The 14,592-nt window shown below is 45.3% G+C and overlaps 1 protein-coding gene across 1 annotated transcript in view; it reads left to right on the forward strand.

Annotated features, from left to right (window-relative positions):
• Nucleotides 1–826: 826 nt before the first annotated feature.
• frem3 (Fras1 related extracellular matrix 3) overlaps nt 827–14,592 on the forward strand; it is a 247,556-nt gene continuing 233,790 nt past the window's right edge. Inside the window, exon 1 of the mRNA XM_068033444.1 lies at nt 827–5,861. Within this exon, the coding sequence (XP_067889545.1) occupies nt 827–5,861 (5,035 nt within the window). The remainder of the gene's footprint in view (nt 5,862–14,592) is intronic.

Raw genomic sequence — 14,592 nt, forward strand, 5'->3', positions numbered from 1 at the left:
AGCTGGGGGATGTGGGGATAGAGCTGTCAGGGATGGGTTTGAGTTGAGGGTGTGGGGCTTGAGCTGTGGTAGGGTTGGGGGTGCTGGTTTGAGCTGGGGGATGTGGGGATTGAAGTGCCGGGAGTGGGGTTTGAGTTGAGGGTGCGGGACTTGAGCTGCGGGGGGGGGGGGGGGGGCGACAGGGGTTTGAGCTTGGGGGTGTGGGGATTGAGCTGGGAGTTGTGGGGATTGAGCTGCCGGAGGGCGGGGTTTGAGTTGCCGGGGCGAGGTATGAGTTGAGGGTGTGAGGATTGAGCTGTGGGAGGGTTTGAGTGCTAGGGACGAGGTATGAGTTGAGGGTGTGGGGTTTGAGCTTGGGTGTGTGAGGATTGAGCTGCGGGAGGGTATGAGTTGAGGGTGTGGGGTTTGAGCTTGGGGGTGTGAGGATTGAGCTGCGGGAGGGTTTGAGTTGAGGGTGAGGGGTTTGAGCTTGGGGGTGTGAGGATTGAGCTGCGGGAGGGTTTGAGTAGAGGGTGTGGGGTTTGAGCTTGGGGGTGTGAGGATTGAGCTGCGGGAGGGTATGAGTTGCCAGGGGCGAGGTATGAGTTGAGTGTGTGGGGATTGAGCTGCCGGGTTTCTGCTGCTGGGGCGGGAATTAAGATCCAGGGGGTTGGGTTTGTGCTGCAGGGGGTGTGTCTATGGGCTGAGCCTGCCGCACAGAGCTTTACCTGGAGCCGGCGGGGTGAGCTGAAGCGCAGTGTGTCCATGTGTGTGTGAGAGCTGCAGAAAGCCGCTGCATCGCTCTCTCTCCTGCTCACTCTCTTGGGGAACGGGGATAACTGCAGCAATGGCCGGTGCTCGGGAAGCCGCAATCGCCGGGCTAGCAGGTGTGTCCAGCTGCAAACTGAGCCCCACTTCTCTGGTGTGTTGTGTTGTTTGCCTGTGTTTATTAGCGGCCGCAAATGCTCAGGAGGAGTTCGAGCCCTCTCTGCTGGACGGAGCGAGGCCGGACTCGATCATACTGTCCAACAGCGGAGTGAGAGTCCCCTTCGGCAGGTCCGTCCACATCGACCCTGTCAGCGACCTGGTGATCCAAGTGCGGCCGGGGGACAGGTGCTTTGTCACGGTGCTGGAGAACGACCCCTTGTCTCAGAGACCTGGCATGTTGTCCCCCAAGAAATTCTCCTGTGATTTCGGACCAGAGGATGTCAAATACACCCACTTCGGCTCCAGGAGCCCCAACAGAGACAGAGTGAGGCTCCAGCTCAGGTATGACACCCAGAGCGACACTATTATCGTGCCCTTCATGCTGGAGGTGGAGGTGGTCTTCCAGCAGCTACAGATCCTGACCCGGAACATCCCCCTGATGGTCGATAAGTTGAAGGGCGCCAGCAACCCCATCGACAAGAAGGTGCTGGGGTACACCTTCGACAGCAGCTCGGAAACCTGCAAGATCACCACTTTAGTCGGCACCGGCGGCCTGCCCAGGTATGGCAAACTTTTAAACTTCACATCCAACGGGCAGATGGTGGACTGCGACACCTTCGTGACTTCGGGCATTCGCTACAAACATACGGCCAGCACCAGCTCACCCAACAGGGATTACATCCCCATGCTGGTCGAGCTGCTGGATAGGGATGGGAACCCGGTCAAACAGGAGTATTTCCAGGTTATGGTGAGGATTCGGGAAGGGGCGGAAAATAGCCCGCCGAAACCCAGCTTTGTGGCCATGATGATGATGGAGGTGGACCAGTTTGTCATGACAGCCATCACCAATGATATGTTGGCTGCTGAAGACGTGGAGTCAGATCCTGATGACTTGATTTTTAACATCACTTCACCCCTTGGCTACCAGCAAGGCTCCATCATCAGCACTGACGACCAGAACCTGCCGATCACATCCTTCTATCAGAGGGATATCAGAGAGCTGAAAATCGCTTACAAGCCTCCCTCGGTGGATGCCGACGTGGAGAGGATCTTCCAGATCGAGTTTGAGGTTGTGGACAGCGAAGGAGCCACCTCGGACACATTCGCCTTCATGATCGTAGTGAAACCAATGAACACGCTGGCACCAGTGGCCACCAGGAATAGCGGGCAGCTGCTATTTGAAGGTCAGTCGCGACCACTAGCCAGTGGCCAGAACCTGCAGATCAGTGATGAAGATGACCTGGAGAATGTGCAGATAAGGGTACTAGATGGTCTGAGACACGGCGAGCTGACAGTACTGGGGGTCCGGAGGAAATTCTTCACTGCGGCTGATTTAGACGCCGGCGTGGTGGTTTATCAGCACGATGGCACTGACACCTACAGTGACAATATCATCTTCCGTATGAGCGACGGCAAACACCGGGTGGAGTTCCTCTTCCCCATCACTATAGCAGCGACTGACGATGAGCCTCCCATCATTAACGCCAACACCGGCCTGGTCCTATTCAAGAATGAAATGCTGCAGATCTCCCCCTTCATCCTGAGCGCCACCGACATCGACTCGGAAGATTCAACCATCCGCTTCGTGCTGGAACCTCCTTATTCCACTATCGGTGCCCTGCTCCTGAGGCAGCCGGAGGTGCCCGAGGAACCAGCGGGCTGGAAGAACTTGCAAAGCCAGGGGCTCTACGAGAAGGTGGTGACCGAGTGGTACCAGCAGGACATTCTGGATGGGAAGTTATATTACCGCCACATTGGACCTCACAGCAGCAGCACCATGATGGACACTTTCATCTTCCGTGTGCAGGACGACAATGACCCTCCAAACCAGTCGGGGGAACACACATTCACCGTCAAGATCCAGCCGGTGGATGATATTCCACCCGAACTGTTCCCGGGGACTATCCTACAAATGGTTGTGAAGGAATACGAGCTCACCCATTTCCGCAAGAAATTCCTCCGTTACACCGATCTGGATTCAGATGACCGAGACCTGAGATACACCGTCCTCACACCTCCAACCGATGTAGACGAAAACCATCCGGTAAAGACGGGGCAGATTATTTTGACCGAAAACCCCAACGTCCTTCTCACGGAATTTACCCAGGCTCAAGTGAACCACCACAAAGTCGCCTACAGCCCCCCAGACCAGGAGCTTGGCATCACTCCAAGAGTGGTCCAATGGACCTACGCGGTGGAAGACACGGCAGGGAATTCTGTAGAAGGCACCTTTACAATATTTTTACAGCCAGTGGACAATAAACCTCCTCAAATCACAAACACTGGCTTTACTGTACCCGAACGGGGTGATTTTGTATTAACCAACGCAGAGCTGGATGCGACCGACCAGGATACCGATGAGGATAAAATAACTTTCACCTTGACACAGGCTCCAAAGCATGGCCATTTACAGTATGTAGGAGTTACTATTGCCGTAGGCGAAGCGTTTATTTTGGACGATATTGCAAGTGGACGCGTTGTGTACTGGCACAGCGGCGACGAGTCAACCAGCGATTCGTTTAAAATTGACGTTGGCGACGGGGTCCACGAAGTCCCGGTAACTATCAGAGTTACTGTGCGACCAGTAGATGACGAGATACCAACCATTATGCTTCCTGATGGGCAACTTGGCTCACGCATAGATGTTCTTGAGAACGGGGCCACTGAAATTACCACCAATGTCATCCAGGGTACTGATGAAGATACTGATGACCTAATGCTGACGTTCATTGTGGAAGACCCACCCAAACTTGGTGAAATATTAGTAAATGGGTTACCAGCCGAGAGGTTCACCCAGGAGGACATCATCAGTGGAGCAGTGGTGTATGCTCATACCAGTGGTGAAATTGGGACTCGGAGGAAACAGGATTCCTTCAACTTGACCATATCTGATATGTCAAATGAATGGGTTGTCGGTGGAAACAAAGTACAAGGTGTCCGAGTTCAGGTCACGGTCTTGCCTGTTGACAGTGTGGCACCTGAGGTCATTATTGGTGAGCAATATACCGTTGTGGAGGGAGAGAAGAATGTCATTACACTGGCAAATCTCAATGCTGAAGACATAGACACTCCTAATGATGATATCTTGTGCACAATAATTGTTCAATCTACTTCTGGTTATGTTGAAAACATTTCTCCAGCTCCTGGGTCTGAGAAGTCAAGGACTGGCACAGCAATTAGTGCATTTACAATTAAAGATGTCCGCGATGGGCATATCTACTATGTGCAAAGCATTCACAAAGAGGTTGAAAAGGTTGAGGACAGATTCACCTTCCGCTGTTCGGATGGCATTAACTTCTCTCAGCGTCACTTCTTCCCAATAGTCATCATTCCAACTAACGACGAAAAGCCAGAGATTTTTATCCGTGAGTTTGTTGTGATGGAGGGGATGAGTCTTGTTGTTGACACCCCAATTTTGAATGCAGCTGATGCAGATATCCCTTCTGATGAACTATATTTTATTATAACAGAGCCACCAAAGCACGGGCAGATTGTGCAACAGTTAGCACATGGTACTGTTCCTGTCAACAATTTTACTCTAGAAGAAATTTCAGTTGGTTCCAGTATTGTCTATGAACATGATGATTCTGAGACCAAAGAAGACCGCTTTGACATCAGACTGACAGATGGCAGACATGCAGTAGACAAGACGGTCCCCATCATGATAATTCTTGTTGATGATGAAACACCACGGATGACCATCAATGATGGTCTAGAAGTTGAAATAGGTGAATCAAAGATAATAACCAACAGAATCCTAAAAGCAACTGACTTAGATTCAGATGACAAAACATTGACTTATATAATTCGTTATAGCCAAAGTCAAGGCTTATTGCAGCATCTGATGAAAGATGGTGATGTGGTTCAGAATATCACCGTTGGCATGAATTTTACTCAGGACGAAATTGATAAAGGATTGATTCAGTATGTGCACACTGGCCAAGAAGGTGTACGTGATCTTATCAAGTTTGATGTAACGGATGGCATCAACACGCTGATTGATCGTTATTTCTACATTAGCATTGGCAGCATTGATATGTTGTTCCCAGAAGTAATTAACAAAGGAGTTACACTAAAGGAAGGTGGTAAAGTTACACTGACCACTGACTTACTGAGCACCAGTGACATTAACAGTCCTGATGAATATTTAACATTTAGTATCACTCGTGCCCCAAGTCGTGGTCACCTAGAAAAGACTGATAATCCTGGAGTCCCAATTACCACTTTCACTCAGTTACAATTAGCAGGAAACAAAATCTATTACATCCACACATCAGACGATGAAGTTAAGATGGACAGTTTTGAGTTTGAGGTGACTGATGGTTACAATCCAGTTTTTCGTACCTTTCGTGTTTCAATAACAGATGTAGACAATAAGAAGCCAGTACTCACAGTCCATGATCTGGTAGTGAGTGAAGGGGAAATGAAGTTGATTACTCCATTTGAACTCACAGTTGAGGACCGTGACACTCCAGACTACCTTCTACGTTTCACTATTACCCAGGTTCCTGTTCATGGTCAGTTGTTATTTAACAGAAGCCAACCGATCACCCGCTTCACCAAGCAGGATCTCAATGAAAATCTTATTAGCTACAAACATGATGGCACAGAGACAAATGAAGACAGTTTCTCTTTCACTGTAACTGATGGCACACACACTGAATACTATGTTTTCCCAGATACTGTGTTTGAAACCCGCAGGCCTCAGATGATGAAGATCCAGATATCAGCAGTTGATAATGGTGTTCCACAAATTGTTGTTAACAAAGGGGCTCCAACCCTACGAATTGTGCACACTGGTCACCTTGGGTTTCTGATCACCAGCAAGGCACTGAAGGCTGAAGACCGTGATAGCCCACACAAACTCCTGAAGTTTAGGATCACAGAGGGACCAGAGCATGGCTACATTATTAACACTGACCTGGGCAATGATAGTGTCACCACATTCAGTCAAGGTTAGTCAATGAGGCTTTTTCAGGATCATGTTTTACACAATGAAAGGTTTTCAGGTTTTCTCAAATAATTTTGCAGTATTTATTTAATCTCTATCAAAGGATAACTATTAATTGCACATAAACTAAATTTAATCTCTGATTTAACTTCCATAATATCATCAAATATGTTCGGCTTACAGATGAGAGCCCCTTGAACAAGTAGCTTCTGTCTTGAGAATAATGATGTCTTTCACATGTGCTGTCTCACTATTATGTCTGTTTTGTTGCATTTTTACCTGCATATGTGCACCTCTATCATTTGTTCCTCTAAAGTGACTAGTGCTAAAGTAACATGACATTTCCTTTCTGGCAATTAAGCATGGCTTGCACCAAGAGGGCATTAAATATGTCATGTTTTTCATTTGAGCATTTTTATTTATGTAGTAATGTCTTTCTGTGCTTAATTTATCTTTACATGGCTGCTTTTGCTGGAACTGGTTGAACAAAAATTGTCCATTCTAACTCTGATCAGTGAGGCTTGGTGAAAATTTAGTGGCCACGTAAAGGGAGTGCAAAACAAATGAACAAAATAAAAAGAGCTTTGAAATGATTTGTATGACATTATTAGTCTGAAGACAGGATTTGGTTTATGAAAGCAGTTTTTATTTTAAGAATACTTTGAAGTTGGAAGTGATTAACCAATGTGGTTCTTAGGTAATACTTTTCCTCCCAAACCACTATACACAGAAAACATAAATGACTTGGTGTCTGGTTTGAATAAGAGATCACAGTGCAATTCAATACAGTTTTCAATAGAGACAATCCACATGACAAACATTGTTAGCCTTGCTTAAACAGTCATACAAGTCTTTGAGACATTACACCAGTGCGCAATGAACTTTAATTAACCGAACAATTATCTATTCTATTTGAAAATTATCCTTTAGCACTTTTAAACAAAAACATCCCAGAGCAACTAAAAGAATGGATGATAGTGAACTGATTTTAATTATATAAACTTTGATGTCATGATTTGTGACTGCCATGCCAGGAGATAAAGCATAAAAAATGCATGCTTTTTGTTCCCGCTACGCATAAGCTATGTTGATGAGCCTGGTGAGGTGAATATATTTAGCCCATGGCATTATCATAAAGGAACATGGTTATTAGATGTTGTTCACCACATTTTATGGAAAAACTTTCAATTAGTAACTACAAAAGGAACTTTTTATTTTGCAAAGAACAATATACTATTTTACATTTGACTAATTTTTGGTATAAAATATTTCATTTTTTGAATCATATACAAGCAGTTCCTTGAAATATAGAAAAGAAAGTTGTAGAACCATAGAAAAGTTACGGCATAGAATGAGGCCATGCAGCCCATCGTGTCTCCGCCGGCTGAAAAAACAAGCCGTCCATTCTAATCTCACCTTCCAGCACCTGGTCCATAGCTTTGCAGTTACAGCAATTCAGGTGCATGTCCAGGTACCTTTTCAATGAGTTGAGGGTTTCTGCCTCCACCATCGATCCAGGCAGTAAATTCCAGACACTCACCACCCTCTGGGTGAAAAAGTTTTTCCTCATGTCCCCTCTAATCATTCTCCCAATTATCTTAAATCTGTGTCCCCTGGTAATTGACCTCTTCTCGGGGAAGCGGGTCCTTCCTGTCCACTCTGTCTAGGCCCCTCATAATTTTGTACACCTCAGTTAAATCACCCCTCAGCCTCCTCTGTTCTAAGGAAAACAACTCTAGCCTATCCAATCTTTTTTTATAGCTGCAACTTTCAAGCCCTGGCAACATTCTTGTAAATCTTGTAAATCAATTAGTACAGCAGACCAAACGTTTGGATATAGTTTCTTCACATATCTTACCAGTCCAATCAACAGCTGCTACCTCATCTTCCCTTTATGGCCTTTAATGCTTCATTATCTATTGATATTATGAAAGGTTTTTTTTATTCTATCATGGGATGTGCGTGTCGCTGGCTAGGCCAGCATTTGTTTCCCATCGCTAATTGCCCTTGAGAAAGTGATGGGGAGTTGCCTTCTTGAACCACTGCAGTCCATCTGCTTTAAATACACCCGCAGTGCTGTTAGGAAGGGAGTTCCCGGTTTTGACCCAGAGACGGTGGAACAATGGATAAAACCCAAGTCAGGATGATGTGTGACTTGGAGGGGAACTTGCAGGTAGTGATATTCCCATGTGTCCGCTGCCCTTGTCCTTCTAGGTGGTGGAGGTCTTGGGTTTTAATGGTGCTGTCAAAGGAGGCTTGGTAAGTTGCTGCGGTTCATCTTGTATATGGTACACACTGCTGCCACTGTGCGTTGGTGGTGGAGGGAGTGAATGTTTAAGGTGCTGATCAAGTGGGCTGCTTTGTCCTGAATGGTGTTTAGCTTCTTGAGTGTTGTTGGAGCTGTACACATGCGGGAAAGTGGAGAGTATTCCATCACACTCCTGACTTGTGCTTTGTAGATGGTGGACAGGCATTGGGAAGTCAGGAGGTGGTTTACTCACTGCAGAATTCTCTACCTCTGACTGGCTCGATAAGTTAAGTTTCTGGTCAATGGTAACCCGCAGGATGTTGATGGTGGGAGATTCAGTGTTGGTAATGCCAATGAATGTCAAGGGGAGATGGTTAGATTCTCTTTTGTTGGGGATGGTCATTGGGTGGCATTTGTGTAGTGTAAATGTTTCTTTCCACTTATCAGCCCACGCCTGAATGTTGTCCAGGTCTTGCTACATGTGGACACGGACTACTTCAGTATCTGTGGAGTTGCGAATGGTACTGAATGCTGTGGAATCATCAGTGGACATTCCCATTTCTGACCTTATGAAGGAGGGAAGGTCATTGATTAAGCAGCTGAAGATTGTTGGACCTAGGGCCTAATTAACAGTCTGAATTAATGATTCTTGAACCTTTGACTGTAATGATGTGAAATGAGCACCTGAAATGCTAAATTTCACCAATTAAGGAGAAAGTCCCACACTTCTTCAGTGGTTCAGTAGGTAAATACATTGTGTGGCATTACAGAATGTTACATAGATGAAATAACTTTTATGTTTTATCCCTGGGTTTGTGCTGAGTTTCTGTTTCTCCTATGGTGTTCGAGGTTTGATTGATTGGGACTCAGGACTAAGGCGTGCAATATTGAACTTTTATTGACAATACAAAAAAAGGGTGTTGGGGGGGCCCATGTTTGGCAATCAGTGAGCAGGACTGTAAAATACTTCAGCATTTCATGGATTGGGCAAGCAGGTGGCAGCTGCCATTTAATGTGGAGAAATGTGAGATAATACTCTTTAGGAGGAAAGCAAGAGTTGCAAGTATATATTATACATCACAAGTAAAGGATGAATGAAACTGAATTGGGTGAAAGACATTTAATAAGAAACCTAGGAGTTTGTTTTCCCATCATGTTCAACAGATAGACAATATGATAACAAAACAACAATATACATTTATATAGCATGTTTAATGTAGGAAAATATTCTAAGGTGCTTCACAGAAATGTAATCAGGCAACATAGAACCATAGAAAAAGTACAGCGCAGAAGGAGGCCATTCAGCCCATTGAGTCTGCGCCGGTCGAGAAAACTAGCCATCCAAACTAATCCCACCTTCTAGCACCTGGTCCATAGCTCCGCAGGTTACAGCAATTCAGTTACATGCCCAGGTACGTTTTAAAAGAATTGAGGGTCTCTGCCTCCACCACCATTCCTGGCAGTGAATTCTAGACACCCGCCACCCTCTGGGTGAAAAAGCTTCCCTTCATGTCCCCTCTAATCCTTCTACCAATCACCTTAAATCTGTGTCTCCTGGTAACTTACCTCCCAGCCAGGGGAAACAGGTCCTTCCTCTCCACTCTATCTAGGCCCCTAATAATTTTGTATGCCTCAATCAAGTCACCCCTCAGCTTCCTCAGCTCCAGGGAAAACAACCACAGCCCATCCAATCCTTCATAGCTGCAACCTTCAAGCCATGGCAACATTCTTGTAAATCTCCTCTGCACTGTCTCCAGAGCAATTATGTCCTTTCTGTAATGTGGTGACCAGAACTGCACGCAACACTCCAGTTGCATCCTAACCAGTGTCTTATACAGTTCCAGCATCACATCCCTGCTCCTGTACTCTACACCTTGGCCAATAAAGGAAAGCAATCTATATGCCTTCTCCACCACTCCATCCACCTGTCCCGCCACCTTCAGGGATCTGTGGACAAGCACTCCAAGACCCTCCACCTCCTCTACTCCTCCCAACATCCTCCCGCTTATTGTGTATTCCCTCGCCTTATTTGCGCTCCCTATATGCAACACCCCACACCTCTCTGGACTGAATCGCATCTGCCACCCCTCCGCCCACTCAACCAAACCATTCTGGAGTCCACAGATCCCCTCCCCACCACCTGGCCAATTTTTGTGTCAGCAGCAAATTTCCTAACCATGCCTCCCACATTCAAGTCCAGGTCATTAAAATACACCACAAACAGCAAGGGACCCAACACTGAGTCCCGTGGAATGTCACTGGAAACAGCCCTCCATTCGCACAAACATCTGTCAACTACTACCTTTTGTTTCCTGTCCTTGAGCTAACTTTGGATCCAACCTGCCACCTTATCCTGCACCCCATGGGCCCCCATTTTACTGGCCAGTCTGCCACGTGGGATCTTGTCAAATGCCTTACTAAAATCCATGTAAACCACATCTACTGCACCACCTATTACTCCTCCCTATTACTGCCTCAAAAGTTAGCAAGACATGACCTTCCAGAATGTAGGGCTTAGATGGATGAAGGAACAGGCATCAATTATAGAGAAAGAGAGTGGGGTGCACCAGAGGCCATAGCTGGAGGAATGCAGAGTATATATGCATTTGGAATACAGATGTACAATTTTGGCCACCAAACCATCAAAAACACATTTATTCATTAGAGAAACTGCAGAGAAAAGCTACAAGGCAGATTCCATTATAAAGGATAAGTTGTATGGTATATTGGAAAAAAATCTCAAGCTGTAGCCGAGAAGCACCTTATTGAGATACATTGCAATAGATGGCATAGATAAATAAGGTAAAGCTAGGATAGGAATTTATAGTAAGCCGGGTGAGTATGACTAGAGGATATAAATTTAAATTGGTAAAAAATAAATTTAAAACAAATATTAAGAACAACTTCACTCAAAGAGTGCGAATTATTTTGTTGTCACCTCCAGCTTATCGTCGGTTATTAAGGCAGTAGAATAAACACACCCTGATATTTTTCCATGTGATCGTTTTAACTGATCATTAACAACTTTACAAAGAGCATGTTTACAGATTCATTAAAAGTAAGGCACTGAAGAAAAAAGCAGGACAAAGTTTGTCAGTGGTATACAGTTTTGCCTTTGAGTTCTCCCATGCTTTTTAGCATTTTTGCAAATGTTGTAAGTTATGTTATGTTCATTTAGTAGTTATAGGATTGCTCAAAGTTGTAATCTTCCAGTTTGGCTGTTCTACACTCAAAAACTATTGAAGCAAAATTAACATTTGCATTTTGAGTGACAAATGGCTGTTGATGCAGATTTTCTTTAAAGCAGATTTAGTTTGAAAGAAATCTTAGGTACCACTTTTGAAAGAATTAAGATTGGAACAACTCAATATGTTATTAAAATTGATCTTTTACAATCAACATTCAGACTGTTTACCTGCAAAAGACCTGTTGTTACGGATTTTGTTTATTTGTAACAATATCTTTTAAGCATACTTCTTCTAATTGTAATTTGAACTAATTAGGTTTGACTCGATATAAAACAAAATTCTAAACTATAATGATTTACAGTTCCCTGACTAAATCTTCTATTGCCCTTCAGCATTAAGCATATATAGAAAAACGTCTAAACCTTCTCTTGACTGGAAATTCCTGTCATTCCACTGACCCATTATGTCTTTGGTTTTTCCTATAATTGTGGTCCACTGAAAGTTTATATCTCGTGATCTTGTCATCCATGCTTTTGTTAATAAGAAGAATGACTGTTATTAACCCTAAGCGGTGTTCCACAAAGGCCTCAGGAAAGCTTTCAGGTGCCTGAGGGAGACTTTATCTTTGACAGACCTGATCACGGAGGCTTTGGGATTTCAGTGATAACTTTACTAGAGGTCTGTGAAGGTTTTGTTTTGAACTATCCCAGTAAGAATGATACGGGCTGATCCTTCAAAATTTCACAAAGAAAAATTTATGTGAGCATGCCCAGATACATCCTACCTAAATGTTTAATTGGCTTATCATGGATATGTTCAGAGAAGAAATATTTAGCTTATAATTGAAGAAACATAGTTAAAAATCCATTAAAAAGATCCACCACACTTGATTCATTGGCCTTGTATGCAAGTAATTCTTTGATTTTGTTATGCAGGAACAAATAGCACAAAGATGAGTGGCCTTGGAGATCCCCACTATAACCCTGTGCCGATCTGGGGTCAGCTGACAATGCACAGCTCTACCTTTCTACCACCTCTGCCAGCAGAAGGGTAGGGCTTGGCAGAGGTAAACTTCAAAGACTAGGGCTTATATGTAGAATTGTTCTACTGCCTCTGTGCTGTCAGACTGGTTATCTGACCTCCAGTCTTGAGTGAGCCACAGTTTCCTCCAGTTAAATATTAAGAAGACTAAAGCCTTCATCATTGGTCTCCACCACAAACCCTGTACTCTTGCCACTGACTCTATCCCCACTCCCAACCACCATCTCAGGCAAAACCACTCTGTTTGCAATCTAATCCCAAGTTGAGCTTCTGATCCCATATCCTCTCCATCACAAAGACCATCAACTTCCACCTCTATAACATCACTGGCCTCTGCTGCTGAAATTCTCCAATGCTTTTGCCACATTCAGACTCGACTATTCCAGTACTGTGCTGATGGCCTCTCATAACCCACCCTCCATAAACAGCAATTCATCCAAAATTCTGCTGCTCGTATCCTATCTCATATCAATTCCCATGCACCCATCTCTCTGTCTAGGCTGACCTAGTAAGTCAACTAACACCTCAAATTTATAATTATCTTTCTCATGTCTAAATTCTTTCATATCTTTGCCCTTTTTTTTAATCTCTGCCCAACTATCCCCCACCCCCAGAACTGGCTGTTTATCTGACTCTGACCTCTTGTGCCTCCCTCCTCCATTTGCCACACCATTGGTGCCTGTGCCTTCAGCTGCCAAGGCCCTATGCTCTCGAATTCTTTCCCTAAATCTCTCTTCCTCTATACCTCTCTGCCCTATGTATGTGGGGGGAGTTGGTGGAGATTAAAAAACAGCAGAAGGTCAGGGGAGCCCAACAACAAAGCTACCCTGGCTGGAGGAATTGGGTTGGGGAACAGCATGGGAGGTGTACAGATACAACATGGGAGGGCTGGGTGGCATGGGCGAGGGGGGTGTGCCTGGATAGCATGGGAGGTTGGGGGGGCGGCATGGGAGGGAGGCATGCATGGGGGGAATGGGGATTGGGAATGGCATAGGAAGAAGGGTTGGGATGGGGGATGGAATGGGGATGATATGAGAGAGATGAAAGGAATGGGAGGGTATGGCATGAGAGGAATGGCATGGGAAGGATGGAATGACATGGGATGGGGATTTTAAAAAGTTCTGTTGAAATTAAGATACTAATTTCACTGCAAATATTTTGCGGGTCTCTGCTCGTAAAATAGATAATTCTTACCAGTTTAAACCAGAATTCTTTGAATGGCTTTAGATTACAGTTCCAGACACAATGGGCTGGATTTTATAGAGGCCTCAACGTCGGGATCCGTGGCGGCAAGGGGGGCCTGGAGATTGCCCCGGATGAGGCCCGCCACACACCTTGACACTGGCAGGGCCCATCTTGATCCTGCCGACGGCAGTAAGGCCTTGTGGCAACCCCCCGTTGCTTGGCGATGGGACTGTGATTTAAATATTCAAATTTATTAACTTAGCTGAGTTAATGAAGTTCCCGTCACCTCCTGAAGTGCCATCGCGATCTTCAGCCTGGTGGCTGGCACTGCCGCGCTTTTGAATCCCCATCTGGGGAAATAAGGCGCAGCACCTGCGGGGAGCGGGGAGGAGTTAAGTTTCTCAGTGCAGGAGGTGGGGAGTGGGATCAAATTATTCTGATTGATGGAGGGGTTGGTGGGAAGGGGTAAAGTTAAAGGTTTGTGAACTTTGCGGGGAGAAGGTCAGGTACACAAGGTAAGTATTTTTGGGGGGAGAGGGCAAGGAATGACTATTGTTAATGGGGGGAGGGTGGGAGAGGGGCTGGAAACATGTATGTTATTTTTTCAATCACTTTTATTCCACTTGCCTTTTAAACATATAAATTAAAAGAAAGGGCTGGAAGCCCTTTAAAAATGGGGCCGACACCTGCGCAGTGGCACCAGACGCCATTGCCAAGGACAGCTCGCCCGTCCCCACTTCGTCACCGGGTTGCGGGGTGGGGGGTGGGGGGGTCTGCCCCGGCCATGTAAATGAGCTGCTGCGTATATCATGGTGGGTCCATGGAGTAAAACTCCTGTGTGCAGGCTGCCATCGTTTAATCGGCAGCAGCAGCGTAAAATTCAGCCCAATATGTTATCCTGGCAAGAATGCTCTGATTGAAGGAAAATTAATAGCATCCTTTAACTGATGATTGAATATCATGTATGTTTACAAAGGTAGATTGTAGAATAGTATATGCAGAATACTTGGCAAAAGGTTGAAATTGCTTTGCATTTTTCTGCCCTTCTAGTTTTCCCTATATCACCTGCTATT

Source organism: Heterodontus francisci, chromosome 1 (genome assembly GCF_036365525.1).
Source record: "Heterodontus francisci isolate sHetFra1 chromosome 1, sHetFra1.hap1, whole genome shotgun sequence".
Lineage (NCBI taxonomy): Eukaryota > Metazoa > Chordata > Chondrichthyes > Heterodontiformes > Heterodontidae > Heterodontus > Heterodontus francisci.